General features: G+C 43.5%; 1 protein-coding gene across 3 annotated transcripts in view; it reads right to left on the reverse strand.

Moving 5' to 3' along the window:
* Nucleotides 1–10,566: 10,566 nt before the first annotated feature.
* CFAP53 (cilia and flagella associated protein 53) overlaps nucleotides 10,567–17,150 on the reverse strand; it is a 49,692-nt gene continuing 43,108 nt past the window's right edge. For 2 of the 3 annotated variants that reach the window (XR_007519251.1, XR_007519250.1), the window contains 2 exons: nucleotides 13,351–14,213; nucleotides 10,567–11,037 (listed from right to left, as the gene is read on the reverse strand). Coding sequence is in view for 1 of the 3 variants with exons in the window: in XM_049900618.1 (XP_049756575.1) it covers nucleotides 13,985–14,213 (229 nt within the window). In the remaining 2 variants the exon portion in view is untranslated. Of the gene's footprint in view, nucleotides 11,038–13,318; nucleotides 14,214–17,150 lie in introns of those variants that run through there. The other variant, XM_049900618.1, reaches the window with a different exon arrangement.

Here is a 17,150-nt window from a genome sequence, read left to right on the forward strand (position 1 = left end):
ATTCCACCACGATTCCCAAAGCCCAGTTGCTGTCGAGTCAACTCTGGCTCATGGCAACTTCATGTGTGTCAAAGTACAACTGTGGTCCAAAAGGTTCTCAATGGCTGATTTTTCAGAAGTAGATCGCCAGGCCTTTCTTCCAAGGTTCCTCTGGGTGGACACAAACCTCTAACCTTTCTGTTAGCAGCCAAGTGTGTTAACTGTTTGCACCACCCAGGTACTCCTCCCCATGACTGGTGGCATAGTAAGCCACTCAACCGCATGCAGACCACTCTGGGGAAACAGTGGTACTTCTCTGAGTCTTGCTCAGGTTGCATCTATAAACAGAGAGAGTTGAAGAACTGAATCCGCTATCCCAGGGGTTTTCCTCCTCCCTTCCTTTCTCCTCTTCTTCTTACTCCATAGGGATCAGGACCAGCAAGCCCACCATCTGCATGGTGGTCATTTCTGGTACACACCTACTACGTTTCCAACAAAAACGGGGTTTTTATTCTTTGCTTTTGCTTTTGGACTGACTTATTCTCTTCAAGTGATTTAAGATTTAAGTTAAGTATTTCAAAATTCTGCAACCTAAAGAAAAAGTTTCAGAAAGCACTGCTTCAAAGAGGTATGTTAGGAAGAACACTGGATTTGGAGCCAGGTGACCTCAGTTCAAATCCTGAGCTTCCTAACTGCCTGGCCTCAGGCCAGCACTCTGGCCCTAGATTTCCTCATTTGTAAATTTGGTTTAACAATCCCTGCCTACAAGAGAAGGGACAAATAAACTGTGGTGTATTCAGACAATGAAATACTACACAGTAATAACAAAGAATAAACTACTGATGTGTGCAGCAGCAGGGATGAATCTCACAGACATTATGTTAAGTGAAAGAAACCAGATACAAAACTCTACACTCCGTATAATTCTATTTACATAAAGTTCAAGTGCAGACAAAGCTAATAGATGTTGTTAGAAGTCAGAATTGTGGTTATTTCTGAGCGTCTATTGACTAGGAAAAGGAGCCCCGATGGCACAGAGGTAAAGCACTTGGCTGCTAACCAAAAGGTTGGTGGTTCAAACCAGCCAGTCGCTCCGTGGGAAAAAGACGTAGCAGTCTACTTCCGTAAAGATTATAGCCTTGGAAACCCTGTGGGGCAGTTCTGCCCTGTCCTATAGGGTCATTATGAGTTGGAACCAACTTGATAGTAATAGGTTTGGTTATTGACTGCAAAAGGAGTCTTCATGGTACGGTGGTTAAGGACTTAACTGCTAATTGAAAAGTTGGCAGTTCAAACCCACCAGCCACTCCATGGTAGAAAGAAGTGGCAGTCTGCTTCTATAAAGATTCACAGTCTTGGAAACCCCACGGAGCAGTTCTGCTCTGTCCTATTGGGTCACTGGGTTCCTTAGAGAAGCTAAACCAGTGAAGCATACACACACACACACACACACACACACACACGCAAAAACATTTATCTCAAAGAAATGGCTCATGCGGTTAAAGAGGCTGGCAGGTCCCGAGTCCGTGGGTCAGGTGTCAGGCTGGAGGCTTCTCCTAATTCATGTAGCTGCAGGGGCTGACAAACCCAAGATCGGCAAGTAAGACAACAGGCTGCTGGCCCAAGTCCCAAGAACTAGAGGTCAGATGATGACGAGCCAAGTGCAGGATCCAGAGCTGGGCAAAAGCCAGCAAGCTTTGCCAGAAAGTATACCATACTGGATGCAGGCAACATCTCCAAGGAAGCTCCCTTTCAACTGATTGGCTGCTCATAGCAGATCTCATCATGGAAGTAATTACATCATTACACAACTGCCAAACTACACCATAACTGCCAAACCACTGAGAATCATGGCCCAAGTTGACACACAACCTTAACAATCACAGTCAGTATGAGCCGGAATCAACTCAGAGGCAATGGGTTTGGTTTACTGAGTGGGACGGAGTATGACAGAACATTCTGGGATGCTGGAAATATTCTACATCTTGACCTGCTAGGGTTATACAGGTGCAAACATGTGTAAAAATTCACCAAGCTGTGAACTTTATGCATTTTTTCATGTGTATGTTATGTAAAAAAACCAAACAGTTGATGTAAAGTTGATTCCAACTCATGATGACCCCGTGTGTGTCAGAGTAGAGCTGTGTTCCAAGGTTTTCAAAAGTAGATTGCCAGGCCTTACTTCCAAGGTGCTTCTAGGTGTACTCAAACCTCCAACTTTGCAGTTATCAGCCAAGCAATTGTACCACCTAGAGTCTCCATGTATGCTATACCTTACTTAAAAAAAAAAAGAAGAAGAAGAAAATTCCTGGTTAGTGCCCCTGGCTATGGTAAGTAAAACTAGCCATACTTGTTAAAAACACCAAACACATATAAATTACTTTTGTTAAGTGATAATAATGACTTAGAAAGATGTTAGATCCTTGAGAAAGAACACCATTCTGTTCTTCTACCCCAGAACTAATTTAACTAAAAATAGAAGCTCAGCACTCCTGGGAAGTTATATATCACCGGAGGGATATGATTTGAACTATATAAAAAAAAAAAAATAGCCTGTGATATTTCTAGTGTTGTTATAGAACTTAGCATTGGCTGAGTGCTAACCCTGTAGTATATCATTTCATAGCCATAAAAAGTGGGGTTGTCCTTGCTGCCCTCAGTTCTTTGACCTCTGACTGGCCTCAGACAGGCCTTAGAAGTCATTCAAGCACCCAGGCCCCAATTCTCAAAATTTCTAAGGCTCTGCAGCCACTCTGCTGCCTGTCACCTAATGGCATACCATCTTCTTCCTGAGGTTAATAGTCCAAATGATTATATCTAGTAGTGTTAACAATACAATCAAGACTGTGCCCTCAAACGTGTGCCTAACTGCCTCCATGAGCAACTGCCTCCTCTGCCATGAGATCAGAATAATTGGATGGTGCCTGGCTATCATTACTGAACATTTTGATCAAAGATTCTATAGAAGAATCCTGACCAAAAGGGGGTAAAATGTGGAACAGAACTTCAAATTCTCATGGAATCTAGACCTTCTGGGGCCTTTGAGGCTGGATGACCGCCCCCCTGAAACTATTGCCCTCAGGAAATCTTTAAACTTTAAACCAAAACTATCCCTTGAAGTCATCTTTAAACCAAAAATAAACCAAAACCCATTGCCAATGAGTCAATTTTGACTCACAGCAACCCTGTAAGACAGAGTAGAACTGCCCCATAGGGTTTCCAAGGAGCGGCTGGTGTATTCAAACTGCGAACCTTTTGGTTATCACTGAGCTCTTAACCACTGCACCACCAGGGCTCCATAGCAACCCCAGTTTAGTTTAATTAGAAAAGAATGTCTGCCTTGAGCATTGTGATCTTTTAAAGAATTATCTAATATGTGATCAAACTGACAAAAGCAACTAGAAAGGTTAGATGAGAAACTTCGGGGGCAGTGAGTTTGTGTTAATGATGGTAAAGTAATTGAGAAAAGGATATCAAGAAAGGTGGCACAACCTGAAGAATATAAAAAAGACTGTGTTCTTAGTGAGGAAGGCAGGCAAGCAGTCTGGTCATGAGTCGGGGTGTGCAGTTACTGAAATTCTGCAGCCAGTTAATTTCTATTGAAATCTAGTGGGATTTAGGGAATTTTCCTTTTTCTTATTTGTAAAATGAGTCTTTTTGGTTTGTCCCAGAATGCTCTGATCTCCTACCCTCAAGGTGGATTCTCCAATTGTGTTGAGCCTGCTTCTCAAGAGGACCTGCCCCCAACAGATTAAACTCCAAATGTCCTCTTCCTTCTCTAGACTACCTACAGTCCACACACCTTATAAGCCCAGTTGAAGCGCCACCTTTTCCTGAAAGCCCTCCTTAATAGTCCCAGCTATAACAAACCTTCCCCTTTTCCAAAAACCCAGAGCAGCAGTGGCATGGCTCCAAACTGTAGCTTGGATAGTAACGCTCTCTTCCACGTCCCCAAAAGCTCCTCCTCTGAGCCACTCCAAATAAGCATAAAATCTAAACAAAAGCAGTGTACTTTCATTCTAATGCTGCTCTGAGACAGGCACTCTAATGCTACCTTCTAACCAGAATGCCTCTCTTAAACCCAAGCTACACAGAAATTCTGGAGCCTTCTCAGCACAGCAGTAAGTCTGTTCCACACACTTGATTATATTGAACACAGCACTAGATTATATGTTGCCTTGTATTCTCAATTATTTCTTGTCTCTAGATCTTGGTCTTCAGATTATAAATTCCTCAAGGGCAGAAATCGTGTCATAATTATGTTGTATGCCCACAGGGTCTCACAGAGGGTTTAGCATAGACAAGATAGTGCTAGTTACTAAAGATTTTGAGATGCTCTGAGGAAAACATACTACACTTTGTACATTCATCAAATTAATTTTATTGATATTATTTGTAGTAGGAATGATGATAACTATGATGAATAATTGTTAGTGTTCTTATAATTGCATTTGTTATTGACTTTTCCAGCTGTTAAAAGCAATTTATAAAAAGCCAGTTGGACTTTAAACTGCACTGCTGCTTTTTTCTTAATGGTAATTTTGTACTTTTTCATTGCATCTTAAAAAAAACTGTACTCAGCACATTTTGTAGGCTGATGAAATAAACTGCTCAAAAACAACTCTGACATCTGTAGCGTGCATATCAACAGACTTGTCTTAATTCCAATCATGTACATTCCCAGTTTAGGATGGAGTTATTTCTGATTTTGTTCAAATAGCAACTGCAGTTTATTTACACACTGGATAATGTGTTTTCCATGATCTTCCTTGAATTAACAGCTGTGGGGTTGGTATTAACCACTTGCACGGCACAGGTCCACAATCCTTTATTCAAAACTCTTGGGGTCAGATGTGTTTTGGAAGTCTAAAGTTTTTGGATTTTAGAAAAGTATAGGGTCGCTACGAGTTGGAATTGACTCAATGGCCACAGGTTTTTTTAGTATGAAGCCTAAATCGTATATTTGATAACACCCCCAACCAGAGCTGGGGCAGTGCCCAGTAATCAAACACATTAATATTTCCATAGTAAAACCTAATGAGATAAATAATTTTAAGTAGCTTCACTCCCGTTCAGGTCAGGTTTTGCTGCCAAATGAGGTTTTGCTGCTAAACTTTATCATCAAACTTTGGGGTTTCAGAGCATTTTGGATTTCAGAATTGTAGAGGAGGGCTTGTGGGCCCATGTCCACCTTCAACGATGTATACAGGGTAGAGTCGACAAAGGGGTTTGTCAGAGATTCTAGACCCAGTGCCCCTCCAGGTCCATCCATCTTTCACCCATTTGTGGATTACAGTTCAATTAAGTCAATATTTGTTGAGGGCTTTCTATGTTCCAGGCACTGTCTTCACTCCTGTGAGAGATAGAAAGATATGGCTTTTCCCCTCAACTCATAGTCTAGTATCAGCACAGTGAAGCTCACAGCTAAACTCAGGACAATGGAGATCTCTGACAGAAAGAGATACAGAGAGCTGAGAGTGAGCGTGGAGGCAGAGATCCTTCAGGGAGTTTGGGGAGACTTGATGGAGTAGGTGGCATTTGAGTTGAGCTCTCATTAAAGGGAAGGATAGAATTCCACAGGTGGATGTGGGAGGGAGGGGCTCAACATCCTGAAGTAACACTGAGTAAAGGCACGGGGTGTGGGTGTGTGGGTGTGTGGTGGGGGCTGGATACTTAGTACTCAGAGAGGCAGAAAGGAGCCTCCTGTCCAAGGAGGGACCATTACTTGCCTTTCACTTCAACCCCACTCTCTCCACACCCACCAGGCTAACCTGCTCTCAGCTCTGGGTAGTCACTCCCCAGAAAGCCCTACACAACCAGTTTCTGCCTCCAAAAACATAGGATCAGCAAACAGTGCCATGGTCATCAGCCGTGAGTGCGTAGTCAAGATTGAGTCTGAAAATTCTACCTCCCCTAGCAGGGAGAGAGCGTACAAACACATTACATCACCCTCAGGAGCCTCTGGCCTGCCCCTGTGCCAATGTCTGGGACAACTGGAAGCTAAAAGTCTTTTCCTGTCCTGAGCTGGAAGCTACAGATATGTCTAAAACTTACTACTTGTGATGACTTGTCTCCTGGCCCCTGCCCCACCAGGCTCCCTGTGTCCTGACTGCTGGCTCCATCCTACTGGCTGTTTCAGGCCTCTCTCAGCCCTAGCCTCCTCCCATTTCAGACTTGATTGGCCCTCTTGGGCCTACATAATAAAGCATCACAGAGACTCTATGTTCACCCTTTTACTGTGGCAGCTGATACTCCCTTTTTTCCCCCCAGAACAAATTAGAAAATATCTTCTGCAGACTTGCTCTGGGGAGAGTCTTGTGCTGAATGCTTGGGGTCATCAAATTTGTCTAGGTTGTGGCTCCTGCTTCAAGGAACTCAGTGTCTAGTTGGAGAGAAGTTACACATGCATGTATGAAAAATATTTAACAAATGTGTAGTTTTAGCTGTGTGCTGTTCAGCAGAACATGAGTTGTGATAATTTCTCTGGCCTTGTGGTGCCCTACACTTGTTCCTCTGTGTAAAAATGGCATGGCACTGGCATCTGACGTCCTCTAACTTCACAAGAGGGAAGGAAAATCCAGACCAACAGCCAAGGCTGATTCTGGTTCCTATGAAGTGGTGGTCAGACATGTCTCCTCTCTCCACCATCTTTACCAGTTCTGACACCAACTATCCCTTCTATGGCACTCTTTACTTCTCTGCTGAGTTTGATAATTCATTGCAATGACCACACAGAACTCACAGACCACACTCACGATTATGGGGTTTATTAGGGAAGTAACCGGTTACAGTTCAGGTTCAGGAAGGCTCGGGATACAGTTCTTCCATCAGAACAGCATCTTCTCAGCCGTGACCACAGGCAGGTCTCTGTCTGGCCTCCAGCCCCTAGGCCGGGCTTCTGCCCTGCTTGGGCAAGTGTTACAAAGCTCTTTTAGCTCTGCCGATAAGTGCCCAGAGGTATCCCACTCTACTAGTAAGCCTTAACCCTGGCCAAAGGTATTCAGCTGTAGCTCTGTGGGTCAGCAAACCTAGTTCCACCAAGTGCCTGAAGGCACCCTACTCCACCAGCAAGCCTCCTGCCCAAAGGTGCTCAGCTTTCTTGCTCCATGGACTGAGAAACCCATTGCACCATCTACTGATGGCCTCTCCTGCCACCGTTTCTCTGCCACCACTTCTCACCGTCTTCAGTGTTACAGCCCTCTCTCTCCAACTCCTGGTTCTAGGGGCTCCTCAGTGCAGAGATCCTAGGTCCTAAGGATGTCCTCTGCTCTTGGCTTTTTTTCATTGGTGGTGGTGAGATCCTTTCCCGGCTCTGGAATTGGCTCTATTTTAAGCCTAACGGGATGGCAAAACTGACCAATCCCCTTGGTGGGTCACATTTACCTTATTTGCACAGTCCCACCCAATCACGTGGGAGGGAGTTACCAGACCATGGCAAAAAAAGCCGTACAAAAGCGATCTATTGAATTGCACTCTGCCAACCTGATTTCAGCACTGCTGCAGCCCCTGGTTCTGCTCTGGGTCCACCTCAAGCACAAACCCCTGCATCACTCAGTTTACTGCCTTGAGGCTTCTCCACAGCCTCCTTGATCTGGAAAGGTGGGGTGGGAGTGTCAATGCCCCCCTCAACCAATGGGAGCAGGAGTATAGGAATAAATGGCTCCAGCCTCTACCCTTGAGCAGTTCAAATCTGAGAAGGTTTCTACACGGATCCTCAGAAGATCCTCAAGTGGAGGGAAACTCAGTTGCCCACAGTGGTGACCACTCAATAACATATTCTTCTATTGGTTTCCCCCTCCCTGTCCTACTCTCCCCACTCCCACCTTTCTGCCTCCTGGGATCTCCACCAAATCCACTATCTCAGGGGAGTCAAAACCAAGACATTTTCCCATCTATAAAGTGAAGGATTTGGACACTTTTTAGACAAGAAAAGTGAATCCTAAAGAGTCCTTCCCAAGGTCACACAGCTGATCAGGGGCACATGAGGCAAGAACGAAGCATGAAAACTGTCTTGTTATACCAGTTTTCCCAGACTATATCTACAAAGTTATTCCAAATAAGTCCCACATCACCATGCTGGGGAGGACTAAGCTAATGACCCTCAGCCTCTATCCAAACCCCCCATCTTACAACTTTATAGGAAAGAGTTGACATTTGGAGGCAGTTTAGGGTCTTGGAGCCCTTGTTCAGTTGACAGCTTCGCAATAGCCATAAACAGAAGCATGTCTTTATTGTGCCCCGCAATTTGTGTGATAAAATACCCTTTTCCAGTTACTATCCCCGGGGCTTTTCTATATAGGAAGCTATTCTTTTTACTAGATGAAATGTTCATCTACATTCTTAGAGGCTGTTTACCCAGCACATACAAGGTAATCAAAATATGAGAAGAATGGTTTACGGAAGGAAAAACAGCCGTGCCCATGTATAATTTATGGAGTGTGCGTACATAAGTGTACTTGATGGATTTGCAAAAAAACGCGGTGTTAGCAAACATAAAAGCTTGGGCAGAGACCGCGAAGTGACGGAAATGGAGTGAAAATAGCCTCATGTTATATACTGCCCAGGGACCCTGGTGGTGCAGTGGTTAAAGGGGTTAGCTGCTAACGAAAAAGGTCGGCTGTTCAAACTCACCAGCAGCCCCAAGGGCGAAAGATGTGGCAGTCTGATTCAGTAAAGATTTACAGCTTTGGAAACCCTATGGGGCAGTTCTACTCTGTCCTATTGGGTCTCTATGAGTTGTAACTGACTCGACAGCAATGGGTTTTTATATATTGCCTAGAAGCCCTAGTAGTGCAGTGGTTAAAATTCTCTGCTACTAACCAAATGGTTGGTGGTCCAAACTCACCAGCTGCTCCGAAGGAGAAAGATGTGGCAGCCTGCTTCTGTGAGATTTACAGTCTTGGAAACCCTGTGGTACAGATCTACCTTGTCCTGTAGGGTCGCTATGAGTTGAAATTGACCCGAAGGCAATGGGTTTGGTTTTGGTTTTATATATTGCCAGAGCAGCAAGCCTTAAGGGACATACGAGTTGATTAAGAGTGCTCTGATAACAAATTAGACTTTGGTAAGCAATCGTGATGAGATAAAAAAAGTGCTGAACCAAGAGATAAATTTGAGGGGGCTTCTGTTTCTTCATTGCAAAATAAAGACAATGGACTAAAATATTTGTGATGGGGTTTTAAGCTCTAAAAGCCTATAATTCATTCATTTCCCCTTTCCTGCCTGTGGAGAGGCAGCAGAGCAGAGTGACTAAAAGCATAAACTCTATCATCTGACTGGATTCAAACACCAGCACCTCCACTTATGGCCTTCGTAAGTTTTTTAACCTTCCATACCTCAGTTTCCTCAGCCATAAAATACTTCCCTCAGGGAGTTGCCATAAGGATTAAATGAGTAAATACACATAAAAAGGAGTAGGACAGTGGCTAGTACAGTAAGCACTGTATGAAGTATAGCTGTCATTATTGGTCTTTTTAATTAGAACTGAAAGTCAATCTGAAATAGGGAAAACTAAGATTGACTCAAGAAACACACTGCTGTTTTTAAGTGTATGTTGTTGCTTTGCCAGGTCTTTTCTCCCTTGAAGCCAATGGTGCTAACCTTTCAGTTAGCAGCTGAGTGCTTAACCACTGTGCCACCAGGGCTTCTTTTATAAGCGGATAAAGTAATTCAAATTAACTGCTAACAAAGTGTTGCCCAAGTAGAGGCCTTGCCAGGTTTTCATTAATAAGCAGGTAGAGTCACCTGTAGTTAGCACAATTGGTAATCTATATGCAAATAGAAGGTGATAAAGTTGTGGAAAATACTTTGTTCTCTTAGTTAGATTAAACAATCAACCAACCAACCAGTTTCCACAGAGTAGACTCTGACTCCTGGCAACCCCATGTGTGTCAGGGTAGAACTGTGCTCCATAGGGTTTTCAGTGGCTGATATTTTGGAAGTAGATTACCAGGCCTTTCTTCAAAGTCATCTCTGGGTGACTCAAACCTCCAGCCCTTCAGTTAGCACTACCCAGGGACTCCAGACTAAACATACTCTCATTATTTTGTTTATGAAATTATAAAAGGCAAGTAGGGCCTGCCGAGGACAAACTCTGCTGACTTTATAACTGGGCCTACAAGAAAAAATTGGCACAGGACATCATTCACCTATGGGCAGCATTAAATGAAGTACAATGCACTGATTTAAAGAGGCATTCTGCCCCCTGGACCTCTTCTGGACTGCATTTATTTAGCTCTCGGCACCCTGCTTTAATACAAACTTGGCAAAATGAGGTATGGCCACTAGAGGGCGAGCCAATGATGAAGGTCTGGAGTGGTTGGACAAACTGGAGGTGTTTACTTGGAGAACAAATGGCAAGAGACATGACAGTGGCCTCCAAATATTAGATTTAATCCGTAAAGCTCCAGAAACCAGAACCATGACCAATGGGTAGCTATTTCAGGAGGGCTGATTTTTTTTTTTTAAGTAGACTCTTAATGGAAGTACAATATACATACAGAAAAATACACAAAGCATAAGTGTACAATCAGAATGTTCCTTTGAAACAAGGATGGTGAGACTATGTCTTACATACTTTGGACATGTTATCAGGAGAGATCAGTCTCTGGAGAAGGACATCATGCTTAGCAAAGTACAGGGTCAGTGAAAAAGGGGAAGACCCTCGAGATGGACTGACACAGTGGCTGCAACAATGGACTCAAGCATAACCACGATTGTGAGGATGGTGCAGGACCAGGCAGTGTTTCGTTCTACAGTACACAGGGTCTCTATGAGTCAGAACTGACTCGACGGCATCTAACAACAACAACAGCAACATATGTGTACAGCTTGAAGAATTTTCACAAAGTGAACACACTAAATAACCACCACCCAATTCAAGAAACAGGAGCCCTGGTGGCACAGTGGTTAAAGGCTTGGCTGCTAACTCAAAAGTCAGCGATTGGAACTTACCAGCTGCTCTGAGGGAGAAGGTTGTGGCAGTCTGCTTCAGTAAAGATGTACAGCCTTGGAAACCCCCGGGGCGCTTCTACTCACAGGATCATTATAAGTTGGAATCTACTCCACAGCAGTGGGTAATTCAAGAAACAGAACATTATTAGCGTCAGAAGGCTCCTTACCCCCTATTCTGGTCACTCTCTGATTCCTAACACCAAAAGTTTGCTTTGAGCTTTGCCTGCTTTTAAGCATCTCGTAAACGGAACCTTGCAATGCACTCTTCTGTATCTGACCTCCTTTGCTCATCAGTATGACTGTGAGGCTCACCCTTGCTGTTGCACTTGGCAGAGTTCATTCATTTCCGTTGTTGTATTCTCCATTCTCCTGGCGACGGGCATTTGGGTTATTTCTAGTTTGGGGCTACTATGAATCCTGTTGCTGTCTAATCAATTCTGACTTCTGACTCATAGCGACCCTATAGGACAAAGTAGAACTGCCCCATAGCGTTTCTAAAGAGCAGCTGGTGGACTTAGTAGCTGAGCTGTTAAACACTACACCACTAGGGCTCCTTTAAGTAATCTTGTCCACGTCATTTACTGCACATGTGTACACATTTCTGTTGGGTAAACAACTAGGAGGGGAATTGCTGGATCACAGAGTCTGCATATTTTCAGCTTTAGTAGATAGCGCGTATTCCAAAGTGATTGCTCAAATTTACATTCTAACCAGAGTGTATTGAGAAGCCCAGTTGCTCCACATTCTTACAAATACTTGTTTGCCCATCACTTTCATTTTACCAGGGCTTTGAGCCAGTTCGTGGGATTTGAACCCCTGCTGAGAATTTGCATTTCCACCCCAGGTATGCTGAATCAAAATCTACATTTTAACAAAACTCCCCAGGTGAGGGTGATTCTTATGTACAATAATTACTGAGAGCCACTGCTCTGCTAGCGGTTCTCAGAACTGGTCCCTAACCAGCAGCATTAGCATCACTGGGGAATTTGTTAGAAACGCAGATTCTCAGCAGGGGTTCCAACCGGAAGGAACTGGTTCGAAGTCCTGCATTTAACCCATTTAGTGGGCGTGTAGCATTATCGGAAACCCTGGTGGCATGGTGGTTAAGAGCTGCTAACCAAAAGATCTGCAGTTTGAATCCACCAGGTGCTCCTTGGAAACCTTGGAAACTCTGTCCTACAGGGTTGCTATGAGTTGGAATCGACTCGACAGTAACGGGTTTGGTTTCGGTAGAGTTATCACATGGTAGTTTTAATTTCATTTTCTTGATGAGTAATAATGTTGAGCATCTCTTCATCTCTTTATTGGCCATTTGCTTATCCCCTTTGTAAAGTGTCTGTACAAGTCTTTTGTCAATTTTTCCACTGCGCTTTTTTCTTAAGGATTAAAAAAAAAAAAGGATTATAGCAGTTATTTATTCTAGAAATGAGTCTTCTGTCAAATACAGGTTTTGCAAATATCTTCTTGAGATAGATTTCAGCCTGATATAAAGCTGCGCCAAAGCTGCATGAATCTCCCTACCACTGGGAGAGTTCAGTGAGAGACTGGGCGACCACCTACTAGGGGCACTGAGGGAAGTATCCCTGCACTGGGTGGATGAGCTAAATAGTAATGTCCATATATGGATAACATTTTATACATAACTCATTTATTCACACTTGACATCATTTGGCCGTTTATACAATCCGGCAAGAGAACACTGATGTCCCTGCTCATTTTTGAAATTTTTGTTTTTATTTTTTAAGCCTGGCTTCCTAGGGTTTCTCCCCTGAGTCATCATAGTTTAGTGCTCAGTCAGTGACTGGTCAGATGTTGTTCTTAAACACCTTGAGCTGGTTAAGGCTTCCACCTTTTGCTTTTGGGATCTGTGTAAGCGTTGGGGAATCCATTCAAAGTTAAGGCAATTTACAAATTTGCTTGGGCTCTTACTTTCTGTATACAAGGCCTCACATTCGGCCACGGATGAGTAGATATTGAGGGCCTGCTCTGGTCTGTCATGAACATGCATGTAGCTTTATGCCTACGCAGCCTTCCAGACCACCAGAAATCTGTGGGAGCTTATCAAGGTCTATTACGGCCATCACGTTCCCCTGATAACCCTCTAAATTTCTGGCTGGTCTGTTACTTGCTTTAACCAGTATTACAACCTCAGGCTAGCTGTGATGTTGACCTTCCCTGATTTTTTGCTGCCAAGATCCTTATTCCTTTTGACAATGCCCCCCAAAAAAGCCGTGGGTTTTTCCAAATTCTGCTCCAAATGAAGTCAGCCCTCTGTGGCCCTGAGGCTGCAAGTCGCATTGCCCGCGCCCCGCGCCCCGCGCCCCGCGCCCCCACCCCGCCAGACTACTGCTCCATTCAGCTGCTGCAGGGATGGGAGCAGCCCCAGCCCAAAATGCCATAGACATCCACTGCTCTTACCAAAGCTTAGTCGTTTTTCCTGAATAAATGCAAGCCCCAGGTCAACTTCCAGAATACTGAAATTGTTTTTGACAATGTTTCCAGTTTTATCATTGCTTTTTGAGAGAGGATTTGCAAAGCTCAGCTCCCCGGGAGCAAGGAGTTTGTTTTGTTTACAGCTGAAGTCCCAGAATCTACAACAATGCCTTCACATAGTAAAAATTTTCACATAGTAGGCACTCAGTTAATGTTTTATGAATGACCAAGTGGGTTAATGAAAGGTGTTTGGTAGTCCCAGCTTAGCCTACAAAAATGTCCTGTAATACTGTGACATATGTATGTAAGAGGAAAGAGAGGGAGGCAAGAGGAAATGGGCATTAGGTAGACAGAGAGGAGAAAGTATACCTATTAACAAATGAATAAGAAAGGGAGACATGGGGGCAAGTAAGAAAAATAGGAAGTTTACCATTCAGATGTATAAGTCTGTGAAATCTAAATAAGGAACAGTCATATCTGAAGAAAGAAAATTATGTGTAATAAAAACACAAATTTTGAGGAAAAAAAGCATGGTTCACCCATGAGTTAAAAGGAACACACAAGTATATTGTAGTTAAATATTAAAAGACTGAGAAACACTGGAAGGACGTTAATGAAACTATAGTGGAAGCCTATCAGGGCATCCTCTCCGCATGGGATGAATGTTGCGGGCCAGCACTGGATGCTTGGTCAGGATGTCCTGGATCTTGTCCTGGCAAATCTTGTGGGCTGCTATCCCTGCTTCAAACTCTCGGCGATTCTCTTCCTTCTCTGCTTCCCGGGCCTGCTGCTGGGCGGCTATTTGCATCTGCAGTTGCCTCCTATACTCCTGGGCTAAACCACAGCGCCTAAAGTATTAGCAATGCCAAGGTATAAAATTATCAAAGTTAGTATTTGGATTTATATAGGGCGTCACAATTTGAATGTCATTTGTGAAGTCAAACTAAAATTCCCCTTAAAATTGAGGTGGGTGGGAAAGAAATGGACGAAAAATTCAGTAATGTGTTTCTTATACAATAATAATAAAGATAATCTTAGAACAAATCTTGATTTTAGGGAGGGAATCCATCTTCCTGGCTCATGATATTTTACTGCTATGTGGAGGGTATCCTTGGCCTCTCCCCATCCCCCTGCTCACTCGTCTAGATAAGGAAGAAGTGATTTGTCTATTGTGGTGAAACTGGAAAGAATGAACAGGCATACTCAGTCTAGCTTTTCCCTTTTCCTCTTGGGAACCGGTCTATCTGTTTTCCACTCTGCTCTCTATTAAAGGGTCATGCCCCTACAGGGGTAGGCCTGCAGTGGTCTGGTACTGCTGGTAGCTGGGTAGGTCAGTTTGCCATATTCTGTTCAGTTTTAACAAGCCCAATTTCCTGCATGTATAAGCCACATTTTTAATATATGAGCCATATTTTTAATATCAACTTTTATCAGAAATAAAGATGATGGCATGGATATCTCTCTGTGGCAGACTGGCGTTTCCAAAGATGGCTACAGTAATAGCTCCCTTTCCCACACACTCTTCGGCAATGTGAATTAGCTACTTGCCCAATCAAGAGGCGAAGCTTGTTTCTCTACGTCCTTATAGCCAGACAGGTGCTGTGGCTGCTTTTATGACCAACAGTAGATGGCAGAAGTGATACTATGCCAGTGCTGGGTGCAGCCCTTAACTGGCCTGGCAGCTTCCTCTTCTGTTTCTCGCAATGCTCACTATTGAGACTCTCCTTCTCAGAAATAGAAGCCCAAGCCATATGGAGAGGCCATGTGTAGGTGTTTCAGCTGATAACACCAGGTGAGATCCCTGGCTACAGCCAGCATAAACTGCCAGCTATGTGAACGGGTGTCTTATATATCCAGCCCAGTAATCCTTCAGATAAAGGTAGCCCCAGCTAACATCTAACTTCAACCACAAGAGAGACATCAAGCAAGAACCATCCAGTTGAGCCTTGTCTACCCATACAATCATGAGATAATTATAAATTTCTTTAAGCCACAAATTGTTTCCCCCCCCTTTTTTTTTTATTATAGTTTAGATGAAGGTTTATAAAACAAACTAGCTTCTCATTAAACAGTTAGTACACGTATTGTTTTATGACATTGGTTAACAACCCCACATGTCAACATTCTTCCTTCTCAAACTTGGGTTCCCTATTACCAGCTTTCCTGTTCCCTCCTGCCTTCTAGTCCACACCCCTGGGCTTGTGTGCCCCTTTAGTCTTGTTTTGTTTTATGGGCCTGTCCAATCTTTGGCTGAAGGGTGAATCTCAGGAGTGACTTCATTGCTGAGCTAAAAGGGTGTCTGGGGGCCATACTCTCAGAATTTCTCCAGTCTCTGTCAGGCCAGTAAGTCTGGTCTTTTTTTGTAAGTTAGAATTTTGCTCTACATTTTTCTCCAACTCTGTCCAGGACCCTCCATTGTGATCCCTGTCAGAGTAGTCAGTGGTGGAGGTTGTGGTCCATTAGTCCCTTAGACTAATCTTTCCCTTGTGTCTTTAGTTTTCTTCATTCTCCCCTTCTCCTGATGGAGTGAGACCAGTGGAGTATCGTAGAAGGCCACTTACAGGCTTTTAAGACCCCACACGCTACTCACCAAAGTAGAATGTAGAATATTTTCCTTATAAACTGTGTTATGCCAGTTGAGCTAGATGTTCTCTGAGACCATGGTCCCCACACCCCTCCACCCAGCAATTCAGCCCCTCGGGGAGCTTTAAGCCACAAAGTTTTGGATGTTTTGGTATGCAGCAATAAGTACAACATAAAGAAAAAAAAATTTTTTTTATATTTTTTTCTTATCCCTCAGTTGATTCATAAGTGGGGCGAGAAGGTTAGGTGCTATTTGTCGAGTCCCCCTCAAATGTCTAATAAATAGACTTTTGAATGAGAAGGAGAAGGCAAGGAAACTAGATTACTGGAAACAGAACATTCAGAACAGAAATAATGAGGATGTTCATGCATTGTGAAGAACGTAGCCAATGTCACTTAACGATTTGTGTAGAAATTCTTGAATGGGAACCTAATCTGGCGTGTAAACTTTCACAGAAAACACAGTATGTTTTTTTTCTTTGATGAGAAGGGAATGTTTTCCTTTTTGGTAAGGGCGAAAATCTCTAACCTCTGGAGGCAAGAACAGAAAGTTAGTAAATTGACCTGTTATGCCTCCAAGCTGACAATAGGCTCAGGTACATAAACCATACTCTTTCTAGAAAAAAAAGAGCTTATTTCTATGCACCAAGTGTAGGTGATTCAGGGGATGGGCCCAGGGACAGGAGGGTGACAAACAATTAGAGGAACCAGGGTCTCATCCTCCACTACACTGCCTGCCTGAACTGGGTACCATGGCCACCAGTGAGAAGGAACTGCTATCGTCCACAAAAGGCTACAAGAAGGCATCTGCCTGTTTCTTCCACTTGAACCTGAATGTGGTGACCTGGGGGACACAAGCTGACCCTAGCCTGGGGGTTTGTCAGAAGAAGACAGTGGTATTTCCCAAAGCACCCAGAGCATTTTAGTTTTCTAGCCCAGGGAGGCTTGAAAAATCATCTTGGGGACATTTGCATGGAATCCTGTCACCATAAGCCATTTCTGTTAGTCTAACTGATTAACCAGCCTACCTTTCAGGATTTCATTAAAAAAATTCTTGTTATTTCATTAGGATTTAGGGTTGGTGCCTACTTTTATATGAAATTTTGTACACCGCTTTGAACATCTAGAAGGAAAAGCATAATACTGGTGTAAATTAATGTACATAATGCATGAATTATGGCACACTACCCTCTCGATGTATT

This window comes from Elephas maximus, chromosome 11, assembly GCF_024166365.1.
Source record: "Elephas maximus indicus isolate mEleMax1 chromosome 11, mEleMax1 primary haplotype, whole genome shotgun sequence".
Taxonomy (NCBI): Eukaryota; Metazoa; Chordata; class Mammalia; order Proboscidea; family Elephantidae; genus Elephas; species Elephas maximus.